The sequence below is a fragment of the Seriola lalandi genome, unplaced genomic scaffold (genome assembly GCF_002814215.2).
Source record: "Seriola lalandi dorsalis isolate HSWRI2012SDOR001 ecotype SW California unplaced genomic scaffold, Sedor1 jcf7180002054465, whole genome shotgun sequence".
NCBI lineage: Eukaryota > Metazoa > Chordata > Actinopteri > Carangiformes > Carangidae > Seriola > Seriola lalandi.
Genome location: NW_019525018.1, coordinates 444,298 through 471,866, shown reverse-complemented (window position 1 = coordinate 471,866; position 27,569 = coordinate 444,298). Strand labels below are relative to the sequence as shown.

Sequence of the window (27,569 nt, the reverse complement as noted above, 5' to 3'; positions counted from 1 at the left end):
GTCATAGTACAGTGAGGCATAACAATATCATAGTGTAGTAAGGCATAAAATGTCATAAAAACGTCATAGTATATTAAGGCATAAAATGTCATAAAAATGTCATAGTATAGTGAGGCATAACAATATCATAGTGTAGTAAGGCATAATATGTCATAAAAACGTCATATTATAGTAAGGCATAAAATGTCATAGTATAGTGAGGCATAAAAATGTCAAAAAAACGTCATAGTACATTAAGGCATAAAAACATAAAAAACGTCATAGTATAGCAAGGCATAAAAACGTCAAAAAACGTCATAGTATAGTAAGACATAAAATGTCATAAAAACGTCATAGTATAGTAAGGCATAAAATGTCATAGTATAGTGAGGCATAAAAATGTCATAGTATAGCAAGGCATAAAAATGTCATAGTATAGCAAGGCATAAAATGTCTTAAAAAGGTCATAGTATATTAAGGCAAAAAAACGTCAAAAATCGTCATAGTATATTAAGGAATAAAATGTCATAAAAATGTTATAATATAGTGAGGCATAACAATGTCATAGTATAGTAAGGCATAAAATGTCATAAAAACGTCATAGTACAGTAAGGCATAAAATGTCATAAAAACGTCATATTATATTAAGGCATAAAATGTCATAAAAATTTTATAGTATAGTGAGGCATAACAATGTCATAATATAGTAAGGCATAAAATGTCATAAAAACGTCATAGTATAGTAAGTTGTAAGTTGTTCTGCAACACTTCTAACCATTGTTCCATCATGCCACTATATTGCAAAAGCATAGTATAATAAGCTATGAAAACACCATAGTATAGCAAAGCATAAAATATCAGAGAAATGTTTCAGCATAATAAGGCATACGTGCTACTCTTTGGATTGTGGGAGAACATACAAACTCCACAAAGAAAGCCTCCATGATTGGGATTCGAACTCACAACCTTCTGATTGAAAGGCAACACTTTTTGCTCCATGATTCAACGCCTTTGCCCGAAAATAGTATTATAAATTATCAAAACATCATAGTATAGTAAGGCATAAAATATCATAAAAACGTCATAGTATATTAAGGCATAAAATGTAATAAAAATATCATAGTATTATAAGGCGTTTGTGCATCTCTTTGGATTGTGGGACAACATACAATATAGAATATATATATATATATATATACTGTATATATATATATATATATATATATATATATATATATATATATATATATATAATATAGAAAACATCATTGTATCGTAAGGCATAAAAACCTCATTGTATAGTGAGGCATAAAATGTCTTAAAAACCTCATTGTATAGTAAGGCATAAAAACGTCATACTAGAGCATGGTAAAAATTATCATAAAAATGTCATAGTATATTAAGGCATAAAATGTCATAAAAATGTCATAGTATAGTAAGGCATAAAATTCCTATGGAAAATGATTAATTGCTTGTAAGGTCTTTAGCATTTAACCATTGATGGCATTTGCATTTCCATGCTGGTGGTTGGTTAACATTCAACTAGGACATAAAACATGACATTAGATTTTTGTTTCACTTCATTATTATCATATGGTTTTGGATGAGATCTGAAGGAGAACTTCAGATGGGTTCACCTCTCTATGGTTGAATCTTTTTAGATTACACAAATATTTTCGTATTCTACACTGGTCGACCCATTAGTAAAACCAATGCTGTGCAATGTTTCACCTCACAGATCCCTGTTTGAAACTGATATCAGAAACTTTCCAAAGAAACCATGTCAGGTTGAATTTATTTCTGCAATTCTGTATAAAATTATGTTTTCCACTTGATGGAATGGTACAACCATAAAAACAAGGAGCTTGGGATTTTAATATTTTGCGTAGAGTTAAGTTAGCTAGTTGGCTAGTTAGACAACTTAAGCAACTTAATTTTCAAATTCTATACCACAAAGGCAGCAAAAAAATTGTATTGTATTGGACCAAACCGCTAAACTTTTTAAAATACTGTATACTTAAATTTTACTTAAATAATTTAAAACACTTGTCTACATAGAAAAGTAAACACAGTATTTAGCTCTAACAAGACAGCTAACAAAGCTAGCTGTTTGTTTAGCATGAATGTTATCTTTTAGCACGTCCATGCACAACACTGCAACTCTTTTCCTTTGGCTAAATGTCAGACCAGCACATAAAGGTCAACCTAACTAAGACAGAGCTCCTCATTGTCTCAGTACATCGCACCCAAATCATGCAAAGCCCTTTCAGTTACCTTTGACATCATGAAGCTCACACCTCCACTGTATATTTGTCTGGACAATATATCAACTACTGAAAGAAGCTTTTTCCTATTGGAGGAATGTGGCCAGCTCAATATTTTAAGGATAGGTTTAGATCTTTAGTACATTTATCATTATTGGTTACTGTAGCTGTTCCTCCTCTCTATACTGGCCTCTCTTTTGGTCACAAATTCAAAATAAAAGTTTCAATACTCCTTCTTTTCCCTACTGTCCCACACCAGGTGCTGCATTACTGGCCCATCCGGGCGAGGATGCAAGCGGTGACATCATTGTGGTCTCCGCCCCACGATGTACATTACTACGAGCCACTGAAGAGTTGGGTCTGTGTAAGCCTTACCGCAACAGGGACATGGAGGCCTTCTCCTACAATGACAGAGACAACTTTAAAGATTCAGGTACGGCCGAGGAGCTTTGAGTGTCTTCATGAATATATTTAATATAATATGAGAGAGGCAAGTAAGTTAGTACTTTAATACAACACAGTGCATCAAAACTTTATCATCACATTTTTGTTTCAAATTAAGAGGACAATAGGTACGAACTTAGAATATTGGTCTTTGTGGAATGGCAGCACACCGTCCTGTTCACATGAAAACTTGGATATGGATGTGAGATTTGAGTGAATTTTTTAATGCAAAAATAATTGCCAAAGATTGCCAAGACTCAAGCTGTCCCCTGTGTCACTTTGTACTGCTGGACTGATTATAGAATCAAACATATGTACCTCACACATATATTCTCTCACAGTGAATGAACCAATTCAACGGAAATAAATTCTCCTCCAATGGGAACAAGACTGAGAACACTGTGAGCTGAAAAGTCTGGTCTGAAATGTGCAATCAGTGTCCACACTTATTAAATGTCTTGCAAAGTATGTCTTCTATGTGACAAAGACAAACTGTATTGCTGTGCTGGTTGTTCCTTTGTACATGAAATAGCTGGTGTAAAGACATAAATCTAGTAGTTGGATGTCGTTCTCTCTTGCCAGCTGAGGTCCTGTAATAGTTGTTAATTTACTTCCATGTCCTCCTCAGTGGAAAGGCTGGTATTTGCCTGTTTGTTTGTATTCATGTATGAATGTATCTGTATCTGTTCATGTGTGCGACAGACAACATGGAGGTGTTCCTGACGCTGGCGGAGCGACAGTACATAGTGAAGTATGAGCTGGACGGTTTGCGAGCACAGAGAGACGTGAGAATACCCGGCCTGTCTGACGACTACACGCTTCAAAACCGAGACAACATCTGTGAGTACTCTCACTGTGTTTTTTAGATTTTAGATCAGTATGGAGAAATCAGATGTAAAAACTGAAAAAATATCCATTAAGATAAATAATGATAATATCACTTATTATTGGAGTAATGTGAAGACAAAGTGAGGGTTAGGATTTTGGTTTTCGGATTTGTTTTTAAATGTTTTTAATGCCTCAGGACACACACACACACACACACACACACACACACAAAATCAGCAGCTGAAGATCACCACTTTAAAGAATAATGCCGGTATTATTCTAGGTTTTAACTTATTGTCAACAAATCCCATGAAAAGACCAAAACCAACAATGTGTTAGTCTGTTCCTTTTTGACTTCCCCACCCTGTCTGTAGCACTCAGCCGTATTTGCTACTAATGAAGATTTACATTTTTAAAAACAGCTTGCAAGTGTTATAGTTTCATCTTTAAAAGAGGCTCTATCATTTGCTTAAACAGCTGGATACTGTTTGTATTAGCAAACATTATTCAAACAAGGGTAAATAGTGCATTTGTTCAGGAGGATTTCTGGCAGCAGGACGATGAATATATAGGATTGGGTCAAAATAAATTACAGTGTGTGTGTTCATGATAATGACAGAATTTTGTTGACAGTTTTTGTTTTCTGACATATTATCAGTCATGTAAATGTTTGTTTTGAATTACCATCATCACATTGCCATCCAGTATCCAACAGTACTATGTGTATCTATGTCTTGCTGACCTCCGCTGTTCTTCTCTCCTCACATTCAATCCTGAAATTGCTTTACTCAGCATCAATTTCAGTGTGTGTGCGCCAGTATGTGTGTATGTAACTGTATATGGATAAGTTATTGCGTCGATGCAAAAATGTCATGTTCTGAAGTCACTTTGGTTTGAAGTGTTGTTTTGATGTCATGTGCCTTGTTGCAGGGCAGAAGCTTGGGTCAGCTGGTGTGACTAAGGACACGTTTCCCCTCCACAACCCGGAGCAGCTGAAGGATCTCAGTGAAGCCTGGTACTCTGGTAATCAGCTGGCTCAGCCACTGGGTGGGTGGAAACATACATCACTAACTCACTCTCACAATAGATGTCAAGGTGTTTGAAAGCTTCTGCTTTCTGCCTGTGAGAAAGTTAAACGGTACATACACTAACACCAGACACCTCTGTCTGTTGATTCATCCAGATTCAGTCAATGGATATTTTGGAAGCTCTGTGGCATTCTACTTCAGCTTCCTTGATTTCTACACCTGGTCTCTACTCCCACCTGCAGTACTAGGCCTGTCTATCACATACTTCTCAGGTAGGTGTGTGGATTTATCATTTATTTTTATTGTGGGTATGACCTCAAAAACTTTATTTTACCATTGGAATCGAGAAATATTCATTTCTTATCTAAGCAACTACATTTCCTTAATCAAAACCTGTTCACAACTTGATCATTTCTGTATCTTAAAGCTGCACATGCTAGTTTTTATTGTCAGCAGCACATGTTTGAACTTTAAATCTGAATACTGGGGAGTCAGGAAACTTTATGTAAGTAACCAGCCAACAGCACGCTCAGTTTCACTGGCTGGTGTGATGCTTTGCACCTAAAGATAAACAGACATGAGAGGATCAAACAAGACCTATAGTCTGTCATCCACGTGGCCCTATGAAGCTGAAATGCTCATATCTGTGGAAGCCAAGAAAACATTTTGATTATGTTCTTATCTTGAGGAAACAGCCTGTTGTATTATAAGACAATTATCCCATTATCACAAGAAAACAGCTTGATTAAATTATTGCCACTCTTGGCTTCCATACTTACCCTTTACTACTGGGAAAAATTCATTTTTGGCCACTGCTATCTAAAGCATTCCCTGAGGGTGGCAGCAGATAAAGACTATTTTGCTAAGTTAGCATAACATAGCAACATTAGCATTAAGCTCAAGGTAAAGCTAACACTAACATGCTTGTAGTTATCCTCTTCACATGCATGTTAAAAAATTATTAGGTGTTAATATCAGATCAGTATGAGCTGACATGATAATGTTTGGATGTTACCATGCTATCTGTGAACATGTTGCTGTGTTAAAATGCTAATATTACATAAGTTCAAACTACTGCTGAGGCTGAAATTCTGTAATTTTAAAAGGTATCCTGTGAGGAAAAGACAAAGTACCACCAGAACCATCAGTATACATTGTTTGGAGGCCAGTGTTTGTACCAAAATTTATTGATAATGGTATCTCCAATTGTAATTTTTTTTTTTTTCACTTTTGATTCAAGCGTTGGGACGACAGACCCCGAGCCGTGTCAGTATTGTGGCAAAAGATATTTTAGCAAATCCACATTTCGGGATAGATGAATGTTTTCAACAGTCTGGATTTCACTCTTCCTGCTTCAGTTCGATTTATTGGTGTTCCAGCTTTTGAGAATTACTCTGTAATTTAGGCTGATGGATGATGTAAACTGAAAAACAAACTAACTGGCCACAAAGTTTTTCTTGCCCATCACAGGTGAGGTTCAGAAGGAGATGGTGGAGTCAGTCTCAGGCCCACAGGGCACAAATGTTGAAGATGACTCAGGACCAGCGGTCAGCGGTCACATGATCCAGGCCGTGTTCAGCATGCTCTGGTCCACGGTGGTCATGGAGCTGTGGAAACGTAGGAGCTCCTCTCTGTCCTACCGTTGGGGGACCCTGCACCTGGCCGAGCGCTTCGCAGAGCCCCGGCCTGGTTTTCACGGTGACCTTGGGGTCAACCCTGTGACAGGTCGTGTGGAGCCCCTCTTTCCTGAATGGCAGAGAGACCTGCGTATGGCACTGGTGTCGGTCCCAGTGGTGGGGCTCTTTCTAGGTAGGACCTTCATTTTCATTTTGAATCCAGTGAATTTATGGGTGCATGTTACTGAGCTGAAGTATCATTAAAGTTTTCCAAAGATCTACTGAGCAATAAAACAAAGTCATTGTTGGCTGAAGGTGAAGTGCTCACAAGTGTATGAAACATGAAGAAGCACTACGATGCAGAGAAGTGTGCTCTCTTATTAAAAATTGCAAAACCTCTTCTCTTCCTCCCTCCTCACCTCTCTTGCCCCGTCATATCTCCTCCTGCAGGGTTGGTGGTTCTGGGTATGCTTTGTTTCTACTGGGGAGAGGCCCAGGTGCAACACCTACATAAAGACTGGGACTCCCTGCTGTCTCAGACTTTACTCTACATGCCCTCAGTGCTTCACATCAGCTATACAAATATGCTAGCGACTGTTTACAAGAAGGTGGCCCAGTCTCTGACTGAATATGGTAAGTAAGACCGAGGGGATGCCAGAGGGAGAATAAAGACTCAGATATTTATGAGTACAGGGATATATATATATAAGTAGCTGGTGAACACTGGTACAGCTGCAGTCAGAAGGAGGATGTGAGGAAGATGTGGGACCTAAGAGAAGTGAAAATCATCATGAGAGTGCAGTTTAACAGCTCATGCAATCTTACAAATAATATAATAATATAATACAATACAATGAATGACAATTGCCTATAATGCTGATGGAAAACCAATGACCTCTTACTGTGTCCTCTTAGAGAACCACAGAGAGGAGTCGGCCTTCCAGAAGCATCTTACAGCCAAAGTCTTGGTGGTAAGTTCCTCTTCTCTTCATGAACCATTAGCTCATAAATGCTAATCTAACAGGCTAATTTACATCACTCTTTTCTCTATTTTCCCCTAGTTCACCTTCTTTAACTATTTTGCCGTGCTGTTCCACATTGCCTTCTTCAAGCAGGACGTGCCTTTGCTCCGTAAGGTAACAGCTCAGCTCTACTGGTCCCTAAGTTCTTTAAGGTGGTACTGCAACAATTCAATACATCACTTGCATAAATCTGAGGAACATGCATCAGACAATCAGTCAAAATCAAGGCAGCAAAGGTTCAAACATCCCTAGTTGCTCTTTGTATATAAGCTGATCTTTAGATGTAAAACCTGTCAGCCCTTTCAGAATGAGTTCAAATTGATCAAAAAAGTCAGTGAATGAAATGAAAATAATTCCAGGGTGAACAAAAGAAAATCACATATTCTCTTCCCCCTTCTGTCTGAAGCGTCTAGGGTCTTTGCTGATAGTGACCCAGCTGGTGAACCAGGTGACAGAGGTGGTCATACCCTTCCTGGTGGACCGGTTCATCAGCGCCCCCCATAGGACAGAGAGTGAAGATGACCCACAGGAGGACAAATTTAGAAACCAAAGCACCCTTCCTGCTTTCCCTGTGTGTATACAGCATTAAGAATTCGTCAAAAATGCAGGTCAAAACAAATGCCTTTTGGAAGTGTATGATAGCAAGCTTCTTGTTTTGTTACAGGGCCTGTTCGCAGAGTACATTGAGCTCCTGGTGCAGTTTGGGTATTTGAGTCTTTTCTCCTGTGTTTACCCTCTGACTGCGGTGCTGCTGCTCATCAACAACCTAACAGAGATCCGAGCGGACGCCTATAAGATCTGCAAACTCTTCCGCAAACCCTTCTCGCCGCCTGTGGCCAACATGGGCGTGTGGCAGGTCGGCAGAAAACACAGCACACAATAGAAATGAGACGCACCCGGTGTGTCACACTCAGCCAGTTATGGATGAACAGCTCATGTCATTGTCCTGTGTTTCAGATTGCTTTCGAAGTCCTGAGTTTTGTCTCTGTCGTGTCCAACTGCTGGCTGCTGCTGCTGTCACCACGGTTACAGCAGCTGTGTCAGGAGGGTGGGATGAACAGCACAGACATTCTGTTGTTGGCTGTTTTGGTGGAGGTAAGATGGAGGACAGAGGGATTAATGAGAGACAAATGCAAAATAATTACATGTGTGTCCTCCCCCTTACATTTTCTTTTACCTCTGTGTCCTTGTAGCATGTGCTCATCTTGGTGAAGGTCATTCTGGCAGTCTTGATCCCTGACGAGCCCGACTGGATCCGCAAAAAGAGAGAGCACATTGAGTACACGTCCATGCAGGCTCTCAAGCAGCAGGTTAACCCAGCTGCATTCTGACGAGCCCTGGTTGCGTTTCAAAGTGTTGAGCTGGTGCTTTGTGTCGTCTTGTGCGGGGCTGCTACCGCCAGAGGATACAGTGCCACCCCCTCATTGTTGTGTGGACCTCTCCAGCAGCGGCCCACAATGATTACTGCTGTATCCCTAACACTCCCTGTGTATACTGTTAAAGTGTTTCTGCTGTGCTCTCTTAATTAACAGGGTGCTTCTGCAATGTGCACACTTTAAAATGCACCTTCATATTACTCTACACATACACTGCAAGTGCAATTGAAACAGTAGCTAAATCGTGATTTTTTTCCCCAATATTAGACAGCAGATGGAATGTATTGGTTATTTGAAAAGATTACGATACGTTACGATAAAGGAGGTTTGTTCAGATTTAGTAAAAGAAAGCTGTTATAGCTCTTGTAAGACCAGCATGGCTGCAGTATGTACAGTCAATCTTCAGTGAAGGACTGACAGGAAAGAGTATTTAATGTTACTGGCAGGGTCAAAGACAGATTATTGGGCAAAAAGTTCCAGTTATTTTTTCCTCTGAAGATGACTCTTTCAGCAGTGTTTCACTCAGTGCTACCACCTAGTGATAAGCTACAGCTAGTGTTCAGGATTCATAATCAGAGGACAGTATCATCATTGGAGTTATCATAACACAAAAGGCAGCAACTTTAAAGCTGCTTTAATCAAATATTATATACACCTGAACATGCATTACCGTTCAGCTCTACTGAGCATTTTAGTGTTGCGGTGGCAAAAAATAAATTTCAGAAAATCTTCTGCCAGTTATTTATGTTAAAACAACTACCAAGATCTCAAAGCAATTGTTCATAATTTTGGGAAAAGTGTATATTTTCTTGTCTAGAGTTAGATGGGAATTGATACCTGGATAAGGCTGTAAACAGGGGAAACAGCTAGCTTTGCTTTACAAATAGCACTTCTAAAGCTCAGTAATTAGCATGTTATATTTTATTTGCTTAATCCGTACAAAAACCAAAGTGTGAAAATGACACGTTGTGGTAAACAGGGGGGGTTAAATGCTGAGCTATTTCTTGGCCAGATGAGATGTATGTTAATTAGTGAGCTTAACGGGTTTTTGTGACCTTTGTGTAGAGCTAGGCTAACTGATTTCCCCTGTTCCCAGTCTTAGCACGTGCTAATTAGCCACCTGCTGGCTATAGCTAAATGTTAGCTAAAATGTTGAACTATTAACACAGCTTGTGTTGTCATTGTTTAACTTGAATACTAGCAGTCTTCATTTTACAGCAAAGATAATGTTTATGGTTAGAGCTGAGTCTAAACTGGGAGTGAAAAAAGGAGCACAAATTCTGTCTAGAGGGAGGTAATGGGCTTTACGCTGGAGTGTTTTTAAGTGACATTGCCTACATGTCAAAAGTCAAGTTTTTGTCCTAATTTGACTCTAAACAACAAAATCATAAATTCATGAGAAATAAGTTTGTCTCTCATTGAACAGAAAAAAAAATTGCACTTCTGTCATTAATTCTACCTCCACAAATGATACTGTCCTTTCCTTAATTTTTCCTTAAGTAATCACACTATGGCTTAAGGAACACATTAAAAATCAAATATAATAATATGTAAAATAAAGTTAATACAGCCAAGATTTAAGATTTGCATTGAAAGTGATAGGGAGCAACCAAAGGACCGTTACCTGCTTTGTTATTACAAATATATTATTTTTTTATGTGTTATGGATTTTTGTTGTTACTCACTTGTGTGCCTCTAAGAATGACTGCTTGAGTTCACTGTGGTGCAAAAACTAATACATGTCATAGTCCAATACTTCACATTCATGCTATGAGTGTTAATTCATTGTTCACTCTTAACTGCTGGCACATTTGAATTCACATAATGAATAAGCTGATGAAGCCATCCTTTTCTTTCATACTTGCTGAACAGTGGTGTATTGTTTATTATGTAAGTTATTGTTTGCAGGAGTTTGTATTTCCACTTTCCAGCCACCAGGAGGCGTTATACACGTTTTTTTTTTTTTAATTCAACATGCAGTTTTTCACAAGCCCCGGTGGCTGCTGAAAGACTGATTCAGCAAAGATGAAGATGGATGTTGAAAAATGTTCTCAGCTGTTGTTTATTTTCACTCTGACACTAATCATAAACCTGTGTGTGTTCGTGTGTGTGCACTGTGATGAGATGTTGAGATGAGGACAATGAAGACAGACCTGGAGATAATCTGTTCCTATAGGATCAGGATTTCAGGTCAAAAACAGAGGTGACTTGTTTGCGAGTTGACCTGAAATAAAATATACAGAAAGCAACAACAGAAGGCTGTTATGTCTTTTCTAACATTTTACACAGCAAACAATTAATCATTACTTTAAGAAAACAATAGGCAGATCATTTGATAATGAAAACAAGTTGCAGCTCTATACTTTATAGGAACATATTCTGAAATATATGAGTTCTACAACATTAAAATGCTCCTTTCACGTTAATGCATTTTAATAATAATAGAACAAAATAACGTGTAGTGACTGTCCTGACCTGGTTGTAGCCACGCGGTTGGGTGCGGGAGAAGACTTCAAGAATGGACGTCCAGGAAGTGTTTACTGCTTGATGAAGTTTCCCGTTTACTAAAGGATTCAGTTAACAGTACTTTTCTATTGCAAAGGTGAAATATGATGTGATGGGTGGCCTTCGCTTTTCTGTGTCTGGAGAGTGAGCATTAAAAACCATGCGATCTCCCCGTTACCAGTTCCTGATTAACAGATCTGTTGCACCTGCGTCACATTAGACTTCACCTGCCATTAACACCTACCACTGTCACCTGTGATATGGCCTGATGTAAACCATAAACAACAATAAACAAACGTGATAAACGGCTCCTACATAAGGTACTGACAGGAGCCAATGTACCTGCATATAGATACTGATAAAGTATGATTTGCTGCACTTTAAGTAGTATGAATGCAAGAGTATTTCACATTGTGATAGTGCAACTTTTCCTCAAGTAAAGAATCTGAATGCATTTTAGATCACAATAAAAGTATAGAGTATTATTAGAGTTCTCTGCCCCACATTGTGTTTTAGCATCCTCTGTCCTCACATGAACATCCTGCTCATTATCACGTATCAGAGCAGCATTTCCTGAGGTCTTGAAGGGCGATGAACCCACTGTGGGTCAGCGATGGAACAAATATTCAGTGCAACGGTGCAGAAGTAAGTTAAAGTACAGTCAGGTAAAATGAACTCAAATAAATCTGAGGGGTTGTGAGATGATTTATGGAAGAGGAAAGAGAAAAAAAACTAATTATTATACACAGATTTGTATTTTGGACTTTTTTCTATTTTTCATTTTCTTGAGAAATATTCATTTGACCTTTTTGGACCTCAAACAGTTATTTACATAAAAGCATCTGAGAGTGGAAATCCCTCTTTGTTGTAACTGATAGCAACTCAAAGACATCTGAAACATGACAAGAGGCTCAAACCAGACACAACTTTTTTATTAAGGGGGCTCTGCGGCTCAGGAGGCGGAGTGGATTGGCAGATACAGGTCAGTACATTAATGTGTGTGTGTGTGTGTGTGTGTGTGTGTGTGTGTGTGTGTGTGAGAGCATGGCAAAAACTGTAAAGCACTTTGGATAAGTGCTCTATATTGTAAAAAACATTTTTTATTATAAGGGGTCACAAGCCACAACTGTATTTTATGTAATTAATAAATAAATCACGTTTACATCTTTACCTGAGAAGAAACTGATAAATAAATGTAATGGAGTCATTTTAATAGTGAAGGTGAGGAGAGGTGGAGAAGTATAAGCATTTGGAGAGTGTCTCTGTGAAATAAACACACTGCTCACATCCATCTGTTGTTTAATCCATTTTAATAAATAAATACAGAAAAATAAGTTCATGGCTCCATAGAGATGTGGTCCTAGTTATAATGCAGGTCAGTAGACACAGACACGCTGAGGAGAGACAGGCTGCAATCACACAGGATCAAATAATGGGATTTTATCCCTCTTCTGCACAGATTTGATGCTTCCACGGTTGATGAAATATGAGCAATTAATCAGATTTCACGTGACAGTCGCTCCGTATATAGGCGAGGACTGTCCGCTCACAGGTCACGAGTTAAAAATCCAATTTGTTGAACCCATGAAGCTGCAGTGACTAACAGGAATAAGCTCTGTTTACTGAACTATAAGAGGAGGATGTAGCTTATTGTACAGCTTTGACCTTCTGTTACTCTACAAATCTTTACTCTTCATGTCTGAGGTTCCAAAGAAGGAAAACGTAGTATGCTTGTGAAAATATAGGAATACACTGAGGCATTATACGGTAGAATAATACCATGCGGAGGGACTCCTCGGCTACACAATAACATGTCACTGTTATTTGGTCCAAATGACCAACAAATCCATCCATCAATCCCAGAATACTGCTTGTAGTAAGCTACCAGCTACAATAGTTGTACTGTGTGCAATTCATCATTCAATGGGTTACCTAAAGGTACAGTTACACAAGAATAAGGTCCTGTTAGATCCAAGACACATGGAGGTATATTGTGATAAATAACAGTAATAACATGCACAAAGTCACATATCTCTTCAGAGAATTAATATCTTTGTCATATTATAAAAAAGAAAAAATAAGGAACTTCATATCTGCTCATTCAAAATAAAACTGATATGATCAAATATTATTCAAATGTTCAATATAATCAAAAAGAATATCTTCAAATACTATGGAAGACCTGCATCCCAATCAACGATCAGTGGTCCTATAAACAGTATCATACAGTATGTTAGGACAAGCCATTATAGTTATAAGACTTTAGCATTAAGAGAACAAAAACGAATCATCATCTCAGTCTTCGGCACATATCATATCATATCATATCATATCATATCATATCATATCATATCATATCATAACAGTCTCAGTCTTTCTTTATATTAAGCTTATATTAACGAGAGAAGCAGGTTGTGCAAAGGGAAGAGGAAACGAGTGCTACTCTGTAGCAGAAGCTGGTTCGACCTTTATTCTAATTTATACAATATAAAATATGAAATCATGGATCTACTGAGTGCATGTGCTAGAATATTCTGACCTTAAGAGCTTGTTTTTTTTTTTTCTTTTTACAGTCAGACCCGAAACGACACAGTGGCCACATACAGTATGAAACCCATTTTTATCATTGTAGGCACCTTTTGAACAAACAAAACAGACTATAGCTTATTCAGTAAAAACTGTTGCAGTTGTTATGTCTATCTCTTGCTGTCTCCCGCCTTCCTGTGCAGGTAGGTTCAGTATTGTTTCTAAGCTACAGATTGGACGCAGTCTTCTCATTGCAATTCTATGGTTGCTCCTGTACGCAGCAGCAAAATGGATGAGGTTCTACTAAGTCTGACTACTGTGCTGTACACCACCTTCAGCTTAACACAATGTTGATTACATGAGCACAATAAACCGAGTGTTAGTAGGTATGAAGCTGTACACGTCCCATCCTGTACACTTGGTGTTTGCATGCCGAGGGCCTTTCCTCTGTGCAGCGGAGAGGCTCAGCGGGGAGCTCAGTGGTCTGCCACTTCACAGCGTCTGTGCTCACTAGTCAGCCACTCGCCGAATGCTAAACAAGCTCGTATGTCCCAAGTGGCTGAGCGGCACATCACAGATAGCACCGGGGCTGGTTCTTCTTATAGCACGTGGCAGCAGTTGTACTGAGCCAGCGGGAGGATCTTGGGCTTGTTGTGAGTGGGTATGTTGAAGGCCAGAGCTTTTTCACACAGAGGGAACTGAAAGAGTCTCTCACGCAACTTTAGGCTGTGTCGTTTCCCCTGCTCCACCCTCGGAGCAGCCTCATCCCGGGCCCCAAGTGCATTGTGGGGTTGCGGTCTGTCTGTTATGAGGTCTTGTCGTGCATCTTCCTCTGTTTTTTCTTCTTGTTCGCCTCCTCTCTCTGTCTTTGCCGCCTCTTTACAGTTAACGCCGAGTCTGACAGAGGACGCAGGGACGGAGGGAGGGAGTTTGTTGGTGTTGTTGTTGGGTTCTGTCTCCTCGTCCGTTCCTTCCTCTGCAGCTGTGAGGTCTTGCTGCCCCTGACAACACGGGACCCCCAGACCAGGCAGAGAGGACGGCGGGACTTCAGGAGTCTGACTCACCGACTTGTCTCCATGACTGACTGGTTGGTCTGAAATCACACACCCACTGTCTTTTTTCTCTATTTCCCTCTCTGTCTCCATATTGTCGTCCGCTGCTGCCTCTTCCTCCTCTATTTCCTCCACTGAGTCTTCTCTTTCTTCCTCTTCTCTGCAGATTTGATCATGTGCTTCATCACCTGCCTCCTCAGCTTCTTCCTCTGGTTCTGCAAACTAACACAGATGCCAAACATTCTCCCTCTTGTACCAAAGTGCCCTCCTCTTCCTCTTCCTCCTCCTCTTCCTCCTCACAGATCTGCTGGAGTGCAGGCAGGTTCTTGGTAACCGGAGGCTCCTCAGCTGGAGGTGGACGGAGGGTGTAGCTGAGACTGGGCTGCCAGGGCCCGGGGAAAGCCTGCTGAGAGGGGGGCCTCGCAGCAAGCAAGTCCCCGCACTCTGGCACTCCTAAGCGGGGAGAGCTGGGAGACAGGGCCCCTGAGAGCCAGTATGGTGGGGCCTCTGGGCTGAGCAGCGCGTTGTCCAACCCCTGCAGCCAGTCATGAGCCTCGATCTCCTCAAGCGAGGCACGGCGAGACGGATCCTTCTGGAGCATCCTGGAGATCAGACTGACAGAGGAGAGGACAGAGGGATTTACTGCTTAATGAAGAGGATACACGGCGCTGGTTATTGCTTCACATTTTAGTGATCAGCCATTAAAGCAAACTGATCTGATGCAGAGAATGACCTGATTTAGAGCTGATCTAGGCCATATCCACACATCTTAACTCTGAATAATACTGAAATAGCTTGAATCCTGTAAGAGTTTATAATATTCAAAAGGTTTTTCTTTCTATTCTGCTTATTTTCCAACATCAAACACACCCTCATGTGATCGAGGGCTGAGTCATATGACGAGCGCAGGGTCAGATGTTGCAGGATGTGTTTGCGGACGCAGCTAATATTTATGCCTGTCGCCTGCTAACTTCATCTGCACGGAGAAGAAACATGTGTATAAAGGCGTTCATTCAGTAAGCGTCCAGAGTGAGAACAGCATGCAGACATACAGTTGTTGTTGTTTACGCATGCAACCTGCACTGTTGCTCAGTTTTTATGGTGCAATTTGTACCACACTAACCAAACTGGCAGGTTTCAGTATTTTTAAACCACCGATTTCACTATCCTGGATGTATATACATACATATATATATATATATATATATATATATATATATATATATATATGTTCATGTTTGAAGGATAATGCTGGTTTAATTCTATATTTCTTTAATTGTCCACAAATTCAATGGAAAGACCAAAACCGTGTGTCAGTCTGTCTCTTGATACTTTCTGAATTTCCTTCCCTGTCTTTGACACTCAGCCCCAAACCCATCCCTGCCCGAAGATGTAACTCTTTAAAAAAAAAAAAAACAGCTCATAAATATATAATGTAACATATAATTTAATTTTTAAAATGGCTCTGTAATTTCCTAAAACAGCTGGGCACTGTAGCTTTTAGCAAATGTTATTCAAACAGGATTAAATAATGCATTCTTGGGGGACTACTTTCCGCTGTGGATTAATACACATTTGTTGCTCTAGTGAGTGCTTGTACCTCTGTAATGCAGGATTGAATTAAAATAAACTACAGTGTGCAACAGTGTGGGTCACTGAGATGTTTTTAATGGAGCTCTATGGTACACAGGAATAAGATATATCAGGCTGGATACACAGACAGCGGTGGGAAGCATTTATTGTTGGTCCAAGCATCTTCTTCCTATTTTGATTATTGAGTCAAGAGTGAGCTAATGAAATCATCTGGAAGACTGTGTTTTTTCAGGTTTTTATCTGAGAGTAACATCCTTCACTCTCGTAGTTAAAACTCCACTGATGTTTACCCTGCTGTCCTGAAGGTTAAGTGAGAGGACACATTGACTTGTATTTTGTTCCAAGAGTGTGTTTGTGTGCAGTTTAAAGTTTCAGGCCACAGATATTTTTGTATTAATGAAAACAATAGCCAGTATTTGATACCGTAGATACACACGTTGTTTCATGCCAAGAGAGTAATCACTGTATTTGCAGCAGGCCGGAAAAAATGTCCGAGACAATTAGGACACTAAAATTATCCACTGAAACGTAGATTAATGCGATGATTTTACAGTCGGTAGCTCTTTAGGACACCACCTCTATTCAGCAGCAGAAAATCTCAGGGAGAGAATAATGTGTAAATATCATAAAGTTGCTTTGTATTTTACAGATAAATCTTTTTTTTTTTTTTTTAAGCTGTGGTCAGACGGGGGCTTCATCTTGGTATAACTCTCGTTTCATGTGCATGTGTATGTGTGACTGATCCTCCACACTCACTCTCTGCAGTCGTCTGAAACGTGCTCTGGGATGGAGTAGCGACAGTCCAGAATCATGACGAGGGTCTCGCTGTCGTTGGTTTCCTGAAAGGGAGGGACTCCACACACCAACATGTACAGGATCACCCCGAGAGACCAGATATCTGGAACACACACACACACACACACACACACACACACACACACACACACACACACACACACACACACACACACACACACACACACACACACACACACACACACACACACACAGAAAAGCACCAAAGTTAGCCTTAAATAGCAAATCATCTCAGGCCTTAAAATAGCAAACACTCCCTCTGCTCTCTGATCATATTTAGAATACTGTGAGCTTCATGGTTCATGAAGGGATATTTTAAAATATTTGTCCCTTTTGTATTTGGCTTGAAAAAAATCCAGCAGTTATTTTCTGAGGCGGCCCAGAGATGAGGTGAATCTGATTCTGCCCCACAAATCTACATAAAAGGATCAGAGTCAAAATAACCCCATTATTCATGGTTCTCGGCAGCGAAATTCTATTTTCTCCCGCCTCCTCCACATCCTCGACAGAGAGGTCAGAGGTCAGGGTGACAGTGGTCTCCATGGTGAGTGCTGAATGAGTTTACATTGGGTTGTTCCTCAGTCGGGTGAAAAACTATAAGAGGAAAATGCTTGAGTAATGTCTGGATGTCCGGTTTGACTAGTATGAGCTGTAGACGGCTGGGCTTCATGCACATTTTCACGCACACACACACACGCAGGCGTCCCGGTGCGCTGACAGTGTGTTCTTTTCCTGTCTCCTCCCTTTCCTTCCCCTACCCCCCCTTTCTCTTGCACTCATGCAGACGCAGTGAGAGGAGGTCCATGTGAACTCAGAACAGCCTGAACAGGCGAGAACAGTATGGCTGCTTCAAGGGAACACACACACACACACACACACACACACACACACACACACATTCACATGCAGAGGAAAGGGAGCTGAGGGCTGAAGGCCATAACAAACAGAGGGCTTGTTGTGGTGTTGTGCTATTCTGAGAATGATCTTGCTTTCCTTTTTCTGTCTCTCCTTGTGTTTCTCCCAAACACTGGAAAGAAGAACACTGCACACTCTGTTCTCATTGTGTGTTAATCCCGATGCAACAACACCAGAAATACAACAGATCACATGTCCAATAAAACGCTGCCTCTGCCAGTATCACTCTTGTTTCACGAGTCAGTTAAAGGGCAATTATTTTGCAGCATGTCAAAGTTTCAACAAAGTCTCAACTTAACGCAGTGAAATATCTCAACATCTACTACATGAATTGGCAGAATTTTTTGTAGATATTCATGATCTCCGGATGATAAATCCTAATGATTATCACGGACTTCTCACTTTGTCCAATACTAAATGCCTGTACCACTAATGACATTCTCATCAGCCTCAGCTGTACTTCGTGTGAAGTGCTCACTAGCAAATATTAGCGTGCTAACATGCTAAACTAAGATGATGAACATGGTAAACATCATACATGCTGATGTCAGCATTCATCTCAAGGCACCCCTCAGCCTGAGCACAACTTCACTGAACAGCTTTTTATCAGGACAGCGTGACTGTTGACATTCATTACACTAGACTGCTGACTTAAGTGGAAATCTTATTTGTGCCACAAAAACCATCTGATTATTCTGCTTGTTTTTACAAAAACGGTGCCATTGACATACTTTTCTGAGAATTTACGCACACAGCATTAGATAAGAATACAGCACCATTGTTGTGCATTAACTCGCCAATTAGTTCAGACTATTTAAAATAACACGTACAAGTTTTCAAGAAACGGATAATCATTGCATTGCAGAGATCTGGATTATCTGCTTTTTCTCATATCTGCAACACACTATAGTGAGATCAATGAACAGTGATATACAGTCGTATCAGCAAAAACTTGAAAAAGTTTTGTTGTTAACTTTTACAGTATAATATCCTAAGCAGATCAGATATACATCAATATCCAAACACTGAAGTACATTCAGATCCACATCTATCTAGAGATTCTCACATGTACCAGCCGCATGTGTGATACACATTCAGCCATTGTCCCACATTATACTCATGGTGGTCCAAACAACAGCCCTCAGTCCTCGCCATACAATGTACACTCATGTGCACGCTCACATGCACGCTCGCTTGAGTCCAGAGACGTGTTATGCAACAGGGAGGAGAAGCCACTGACTGCTGGGAGTGTGCTTTTCTCTGCTCGCTGGGGAATATCACACATTCTCACCACGCATTAGTGTTCTGCTGACGGTACAAACATCACGCACGCACGCACACACACACACACACACACACACACACACACACACACACACACACACACACACACACACACACACATATATACATAATGTATAAATAGACCAGTTGAAAGAAGTTTAACTATAAAACGGTTGAGCCACAGTACAGCTAAGAAGAGCAGAGTGAATGATCTGTTTCTCTGGCACGGCTGTGGCCCTGTTTAAGGGCCGCCTCCTTTGAAGTACGCACTTTAAGACTAATACGTCACAAAGGGTCAACAGTGTGGCCCTGTTCCAAAGGGTCCTCTAAGTTCACACAAAACATGCGGCTCTTTTTTTTGCCCACTTTTGAATATCCCAGCATCCATAATGACATAATGATCCTGATAAAGCTGTGTTGTGCATGCAGAGGGACATTTTTACCCGATATAGGCATCACTGTGACTATTTGATGACTTTGTGTGGTCACCGCCCAGTGACTTAAGGTCAGGTGGAAATCACTCTCCAATCTGCTTAACAAGGCATTATATGTTGGGAATCAGTGAAACGGTAATGGATCATCCAAGACATGTCTTTAAAATTTTTGGACACCTTTTTAAAATAGCAATCGTAAAATTATAGGAGGGCAATTTTCTTTTACTTCAGAAATTTAGTATTGCACTTTCATTAAGTTGGGGGGACTTGATTCTAAAAACAGTTCGACGATCCTACAGAAATGAGGTCATATCAGTTCAGCTGAGTACAAGATATCCTGAAGTTTAATCCCCAGTGTGAATTTTAGCTCCAAAAGCACTGGATCTTACATTTTCCATGATGCAACTTGGGAAAGTCTTTTGTTAGACACTCACTGTCTACGTCTTTCAAACGCTACGCCCCCAGTTAGTACGTTCCCCTTTAATCCAAGAAACAATCTTGATGATCTCAGGATTATGTGTTTTTGTTTTTTTCCCAACCTTAGTAATACTAACCCTGACAAGTAAACTGATCTTAGAGTACTACAACTTTAAGTCTCAAGTCAGGATCAATTTCATATCCTCAATTTCATATCCTCTTTCATGTTGTTCATCATCTCGAGAAAACCTTTACACATTAAGACATGCTGTGTACAAAGGGCTTGTTTATAATCAGTGTTGTCTGGATTTTGTTGCTAAGAGAGATGATTTGTTCTCTGTTACAAGTTAGTCACTTACAAACACTGTTATAATTTCCAACACGCCTAGTGGTGGCACGCTAGATCTGGGCTTCTCAAGCTTTGGAAAAAGGCTTTATTTATATAAACAGTCCCCAGCCTTCAGGTTGGTATGAAAACACTGACAAAGGGGTTTTGTCTATACGGCTGTGCAGCTACTCCTTGATCTAAAATGGGATGTTTGTAGGGGACTTACAATGTGCTGGCAAACAAGCAACCATCCACCCCGGAGCAGAGAAATGAGCGGTGTATAGGATGTGGTGGCGAGCCAAAGAGGAGGCATGGAAAGCCATTATTCTGAACGAGACTCTTTGCTGTGGTTCAATACATCACACTGGAGAGCACATCAGAAAGCTCTAACCCAACTTGACCTCAGACTTCATCACTCAGCTGGACTCATTTTCAATCACAAAGCTTGTAAATGATCTTCAAAGAACGTGATCGACACCAAAACACTATTTATTGCTTTACAGTTTTAGAAAGCAGATTTTTCTCCCATCAAATTAAATTTTTGCTGCATTGAAAAAAAAAAATGACTGTGATATAACATTATCTGCTTGGCTGAGTTATCAAGGCAAATTATTAAATGGCCAAACAACCAAATAGGCCTGTGTCTGTGTCACAACAACACACACTGCCATTTACACCTCAAAGTGTAAATTTAAGTGTGTAGCTGACGCCCAGAGAGACTCACACTATCTGTCAAATGCATGAGTTCCTCCTGCACAAAACATGCTCCGTCAATTTCAGCCTTTTGTGCTTCTTATCTGACTATTTATGTAAGTTGTGGCCAAGACCAACTTCTCCCTCATAACCTACCAATCTACCACCCATTAGCAGGCTACCATTAACACTCACACTTGAAAAACTGTACACACATGCATGCACACAGTAAAGGGCAGATGTTATGTAATTGTAGGAAGTGTTTATCTTGGTCAAAGGCGAAAGACCCCATGGACCTTCCTGTCTCTCCTCCACATCATATGACTATCATCAAACATACACACACACACACACACACACACACACACACACACCATGTCCTGAAACACAGCACATGGTAAAGACTCTCAGAAGTGAAGGAACCACAGTGAATTAAACAGCAGTCTGTTTAAATGAGACGGAAATATCAACAGGACACAGAGAGCAGTCTGTGTGTGTGTGTGTGTGTGTGTGTGTGTGTGTGTGTGTGTGTGTGTGTGTGTGTGTGTAGAGACGGGTTTATGAGTCACCTTACTAATCTGAGATAACTAGGGGACATCTCTTCCTCTGTGCAGCTCAGGATTAACACACAAATAAACACACACCAACATATATACATATAAATATATTTGTGGGCGCGCGTGTGTGTGTGTGTGGGTGATGGAAGTGTACATTTCTTTCAAAGCGATTACATAATCATGATATCCACAGGTTGAGTCATGTTAGTGTAGAATAGAACAGAGAAGTGCACTCGAGTTGAAGTGAAGCAGAAAGAAGTCTTTGAGGAGATAATAAAAACGCACACAAATGGATTTAAATGGACACCCTTCGTGTGGACGCTTTTAGAAACAGGAAGTAACATGAAAAAAGAAAAAAAAGAAAAAAAGGGAACTAATGCAACTCATAAGTCATGTCGAAGTTATGGATGCATGTGAGCAATGTTTCCTCACGGCCCCTCCTTTTTCTACTCGCGCTGTACCCTTGGTTGGCGAAGAAAAAACCATCCCACTGAGTCCATTATACACAGACATGGTAAGTTACTGTGAAAGAGAGAAAATTCAAAGCCTTTCACTTTCTTGCCCCATTTTCCAACTCATTCTTTCCACAGGTAGTATTTCCTCCAAACAAAAACAAATGCTGTAGATGTCCTTCCACAAGAACATCCGCTCGCTGTGCAGCTGGGGTGCATTTGTATTCAGTGTAGATGCATTTGTAGTCACCAGAATAAATAGCGGCCAAACCCTGCCAGAATCCAGCCTAGTCCAGCTTAGCAGATAAGACCACCGACCTCCCTGAAGCGAACATGCTGTGCAACCCCCCCAGGAGATATAAAACCTAATCCCTCCGTTTTCCCTCTGTTTCTATAATGTCAAATCCCACAATCTACCTGCGCGCCTCACCTCTAATGTCAGATAATTCCCAACCGTACAGACCCACCTCTCTAACCAGCGAAGCATGATACTCTCTCTTTTCTGCTATCTGCCTTTGTCTCCGCACACACAGACATACAAACGCTTGCTATGCAGTGTAAGAGTCCAGTGGTGAGCTGCAGTGTTTGGTTCCACTGCAGAACGTGCCCAGTTGGCTCATGACTGGCTGGCTTGCTGAGACTGACCCAGATACGCACACTAATCCTATACAGACATACACATACATCCACACATCCACACACACACACACACACACACACACACAGAGGCACAAATAGATAAAAGCAAGGACATACAGAGCAGGACCACACACACACACAAACACAAACTGAGATACAATACAATACACAGGAATACATACACAGGGTCAAAGGGACAAATATGGCCACACAAACACTCCACACATAGAGGTAAAGTGATGAATCTGCACACACACACACACACACACACACACACACACACACACACACGGGCTCATGCAAACAGGCACAATTACAAACAATAAATCCTTCCAGCTGAACTCGGCATATGGACCATTTGTCATATTAACAGTTTGTTGTAGCCGAGGCCAAACACGATCACATGATTTTTTTTTGTTTCTTGGCATTGGAAACAGCAGCTGACAAAACAATCTCACCTTATCTTACTTCCTCTGCTGATGATCAAAAGCTCCAGAACAGCTACTAAATGGACCCTGTGAGGCTGTTCTGTCAACTGCTATTTCGCTGATCAAGCTCGAACTCTAAAAACCCGACAATGAACCTCAATCAGCACCTACCAAACACCTAACGCCATGACAAGTGGGAAAACTCTGATGTGGGCTCTGATGAGGATCATGGCATACGAAAGAAAGCTCCAGAACAAGGTTGAGGGAGTAAAATAAGGGTCAGGGGCAAATTTAATGCTCACAACTAGAAGCCTGCACATACTCGCTTATCTGGGCCAATGGTTTTACGACCTTTGTGACCCCTGACCCTTCAGGCGGAAAGATGCTGCGACCAGATTAATCAAAGAGTGATTTTTTTTTTCTTGCTTGGTATGAAATCGTTCATCATAATGTTGGTAGAATTGTCCAGTAACTCAGAAGAAGATAAGCGAGGTTTGGATGAAACTTTAAAATAATCATAACTTGTATGTATTTTCTGTTTTCCTATTCTCTGAAACATCTTGCGTCCCCATGTGGCGGCGCCCTGACCCCCCAGTTTAGGAATCACTGATCTATTCCAATAGTTAAATCTAAACAAATCAAAATCAACATTTCTCACCGACAGCCGGAGCATCATACTCTTCTCCCAGCAGAATCTCTGGAGCGGAGTACGCCAGCGACCCACAGCTGGTGGCCAACATTGTCCCCGGTTGGAATAAGTTGCTGAACCCAAAGTCCGTCAGCTTCACCGCCCCCTGCTGGGGAAAGAACACCACGTTCTCCGGCTTCAGGTCCCGGTGCACCACGTGGAGCTGGTGGCAGTATGCCACAGCGCGCACTATCTGGGCGAAATGGCGCTTGGCGGTTCCCTCGGCGACACCTCCCTCGTGGCGGAGGATGTAGTCGTAGAGGTCGCCCCCCTCGGCCAGCTCCATGACCAGGTAGAGGGTGGTGGGTGTGTCGATGACCTCGTAGAGGCGAACCACGTTGGGGTGCTGGACCAGCCTCATGCACCTGAAAATGATTAGTTATGATGGTGAGACAATCAGTGAGTAATTCAAGGAAGTAAGAATGTAAGATTTGAAGATGAAGATACTCTGACTAACGCTTCTCCTTTAGGGCACCTTAAAATTTACACAGGAGTTTATTTTTTTGTTCCATTTTTGGCAGATAAGATTGAAACGGACCAGACACAGTCTACAATCCCTGTCTGTTTGAAATCCCATTAAATCTGACCTTAAAAAAAGCTGACTATAAAGTGCTCCCACTTTGTTTTCAACCTTTTTAATCTTTTGTTCTTAACCTCTGTCCTTAATAGTTTTATTATGTACCTCACTTCCTGTAAGAGGTGGCTTGTTGCCATAACATCAAGTTTTGTCTTGTCAATCATCTTGACAGCCACCAGTTGGCCAGTGTTGACGTGACGAGCCAGTTTAACCACTGCAAAGTGGCCCCTGCCCAACGTCCGTCCCAGATGGTAGAGTCCGCTGAGATCAGAGCGACCGGGGCTGCACCTGGGGTCGAGATGTCCATCCTGGGTTGCGATTATCTCTCCAGCGGAGTCCATGTTCGAAACAAAGAGGGGATTGGGAAGGAAGGAGGGTAGAGGAGGGATTGAACTGGACGACTTCAGGGGCTGGAGGCGAATACAAAAGGTACAAAAGGAAAGAGGAGATGGGGAATAGTTGTGTCACGGCGTCAAGGTGTGGGGAGTCGCCTGGCAGGACAAAGAAAAGACAACACAATGAGACGAAATGACTGTGTTGATAATTTTGGCCTTTGGCCCAAAGGGAAAAGGGCTTTAGATGAGGTCAGCTGCTGCTAATGCCTCATCCCTTCAGGCACAGCACCAGTAATAGATTGATGTTTCACATCTCTTATCAAAGACAGAGACGACAGAACAAGTTTAAATTAAGTAGTGAAGACTAGATTACAATGTATAGGATTATAGTGCAGTAAGAGCAGCAGAGGGTAAAATGTTCTTCTATTGTCTGTGATGTTGAAGGGCTGTTTGTCTCTATCTCAAATAACACCCATCCAGCACAAAGATTGGCACGCCAAATCAATACTGTAACAGGAAACCATAATGTATGTGTGTGAGAGTGTGTGTGTGTGTGTGCGTGTGTGTTTGTGTGTCATTAGTTTCGCTAAGAGGGTCAGAAGGTGTCATTAGACCTGATGATGTCATCATCAGATCTTCCCCAGGGTAACTAGTTCAGCTGCCATCATCATCTTCATTACCACGGTCATCATCAATGCAATTATCACTGAGTGTCAGTCAGCTTCATTGTTGTTTTCCCCCATCATATTCACCCTTATTACCATCAACACTGTCAACACTTCATCATCATCATCATCATCATCACTTATTCATCACTATGTAGCAGCATTATTGTTACCTGTACAGACAACAGCAGCCTTTTCCAACATGTTTAAATCCCCTCTCGCAGCTTCACTGGGCCAAGTGGACACCAGCAGGCCCGGCCGTGTTAAATGCGCTGATATCCTTGGCGTCACAGTTTTTATCAGATCCTAAACACTGCGTAATCTTGCCCACGGGCTGCTACACTTGTGTTACGGCCAGCTGTTCTACACTTGGCCTCAACTGCAGTCCCGAGTTGGCACATACGCATGTAGTCAGTCGCCCTCCCGGCTCGCTGCTCAACACCTCCAAACAAACGCTTGCAACAACCTCACTGACACTGACAGCGCCAAACGGAACAACACACACTGCCGGAGATACAGTAACCTCGGCGCTAACTTACCATTGTTGTGCAAATAACCCCCGTAGCTGCTGCGCGGTTCTTTCACTGTCACTCCACAGCCTCACACTTAATGTCACTGCTGAATTCAAACGTGGAAAATGACAGCGCCGCCTCCTCCTCCTCGATTTCTTTCATAATACTCCATACTCGCGGTCCGTGAGAGCACATACTTTTCTCATGACTGCCTGCCTGCCTCGATTCATTCCAGAGTCTCGAGCTGTGTGACCGCGCGCCCGCTCCGCAGAGGGAGACACACACACACACAAACGCGCGCGCGCACTTACACGCACACACACAGGAGGCAAGAGAGCAGAGGAACGGAACATCTCGTGGACGCGCGTGTCCAGAGCAGCTTCCTTCTGACGTCAATACATTCCAACTCGCTCCCGCGGCGCAGCAGCAGCAACGGCAGCGGCAGCGGCAGCGGCAGCGGCAGCGGCAGACAGCAGCCAGCAGACAGCAGCCAGCCAGTTGCCGCGAGCCTCTCGTACGCAGCGGAGAGAGGAAAATGACTGAATGAATGCCGCGGAAGTCCAAGAAATTACATAACTAACTAATGTGTTTCTTTTTACTCTAAATAGCAGGAAGGCACAATGAGCTTTACCATAACATATATAACAACTTGAATTCCTAACATGCTTCTATTGTAATGACTTTATTTATATTGGCCGGAATTTATACAAAAGATTCAGGGGAAGGGAAATGACAACCTAAACAAACAAACAAACAAGAAAAGTTGTTTCCTTTTATACTCTTAGTTTGTTCTTAGAAAGTGGAATGTCCTGAGGAACATTAACATAGTATTCCTCCACAATCTCTAAAGGGAGCTACAGTATGTCACGTAGTATTTACTAATGATCTTATCATTTGAATGTAAGTTTGTTTGTGTGTGGTAGCTCGTTTCCATGCCCATTTATTTTGTAGCATCACATCACACTGACATTCTCATTCTTAAAATGGACTTAATTTCATGTCTTTTTGTTATTATCTGTAGGTTTTCCCTTCCAAGCATTGTTATTCTGTAAAGCTACACTCGTCTGCATTAATCATAGCTGATCTCATCCCAACACTTCTTTGTTTCATCTAAACCAGTCAACCAACAGGATAATGGGGCCATCTAGTGGTCTATATGTTTCTTAGTATCTTTCTTTGTTTCTTTCTGCCTTTCAATATTATATCTACCTGCACACTTCCAATCCGTCAGCATGGTGTACAGATAAAGAATATAAGGTTTTGTATGAAGGTAAAAAGCTAATTCTAACCCTAAAACCAAGTCTTAACCCTCAAACAGCCATTTGAAGTTGTGAGGACTGGAATGTCCTCACATCCCCCAAAATGTCCTCAAAATACTTTTTCAGTCCTCACTATGTAGCATTTACAAGAAGGCACACACTTTTCAGACGTGTCTATGACTCCATGTTTAATCCCTGAGCAGGATTTCAATCCTGCTTGGTCCAGAAGAAAACAGAAAAACACAGTGCATGTGATACAAACAGCAACAACCAAGTGTTTCTGACCCAAGATGTGCCTCAAACATTTTAAATCTCTCCAATATTGCTGTGGTTGATT

At 41.2% G+C, this 27,569-nt stretch overlaps 2 protein-coding genes across 2 annotated transcripts in view; one reads left to right on the top strand and one right to left on the bottom strand.

Annotated features, from left to right (window-relative positions):
• The window catches only part of ano10b (anoctamin 10b), a 22,702-nt gene extending 11,888 nt beyond the window's left edge, over window positions 1–10,814 (top strand). Inside the window, exons 4-15 of the mRNA XM_023411419.2 lie at window positions 2,503–2,676; window positions 3,390–3,527; window positions 4,446–4,562; window positions 4,699–4,815; window positions 6,014–6,352; window positions 6,610–6,792; window positions 7,075–7,130; window positions 7,221–7,295; window positions 7,588–7,752; window positions 7,846–8,037; window positions 8,139–8,276; window positions 8,375–10,814. Of these exons, the coding sequence (XP_023267187.1) occupies window positions 2,503–2,676; window positions 3,390–3,527; window positions 4,446–4,562; window positions 4,699–4,815; window positions 6,014–6,352; window positions 6,610–6,792; window positions 7,075–7,130; window positions 7,221–7,295; window positions 7,588–7,752; window positions 7,846–8,037; window positions 8,139–8,276; window positions 8,375–8,512 (1,832 nt within the window). The 3' untranslated portion in view covers window positions 8,513–10,814. The remainder of the gene's footprint in view (window positions 1–2,502; window positions 2,677–3,389; window positions 3,528–4,445; window positions 4,563–4,698; window positions 4,816–6,013; window positions 6,353–6,609; window positions 6,793–7,074; window positions 7,131–7,220; window positions 7,296–7,587; window positions 7,753–7,845; window positions 8,038–8,138; window positions 8,277–8,374) is intronic.
• A 1,541-nt stretch (window positions 10,815–12,355) lies between these two features.
• On the bottom strand, window positions 12,356–26,298 carry snrkb (SNF related kinase b). Its single transcript, XM_023411426.2, is given in 6 exon segments — window positions 12,356–14,859; window positions 14,861–15,254; window positions 16,990–17,131; window positions 23,855–24,249; window positions 24,567–24,952; window positions 26,001–26,298. Coding segments are annotated over 5 exon segments (1,839 nt in total). The 5' UTR covers window positions 24,803–24,952; window positions 26,001–26,298; the 3' UTR covers window positions 12,356–14,187.
• Window positions 26,299–27,569: the final 1,271 nt, after the last annotated feature.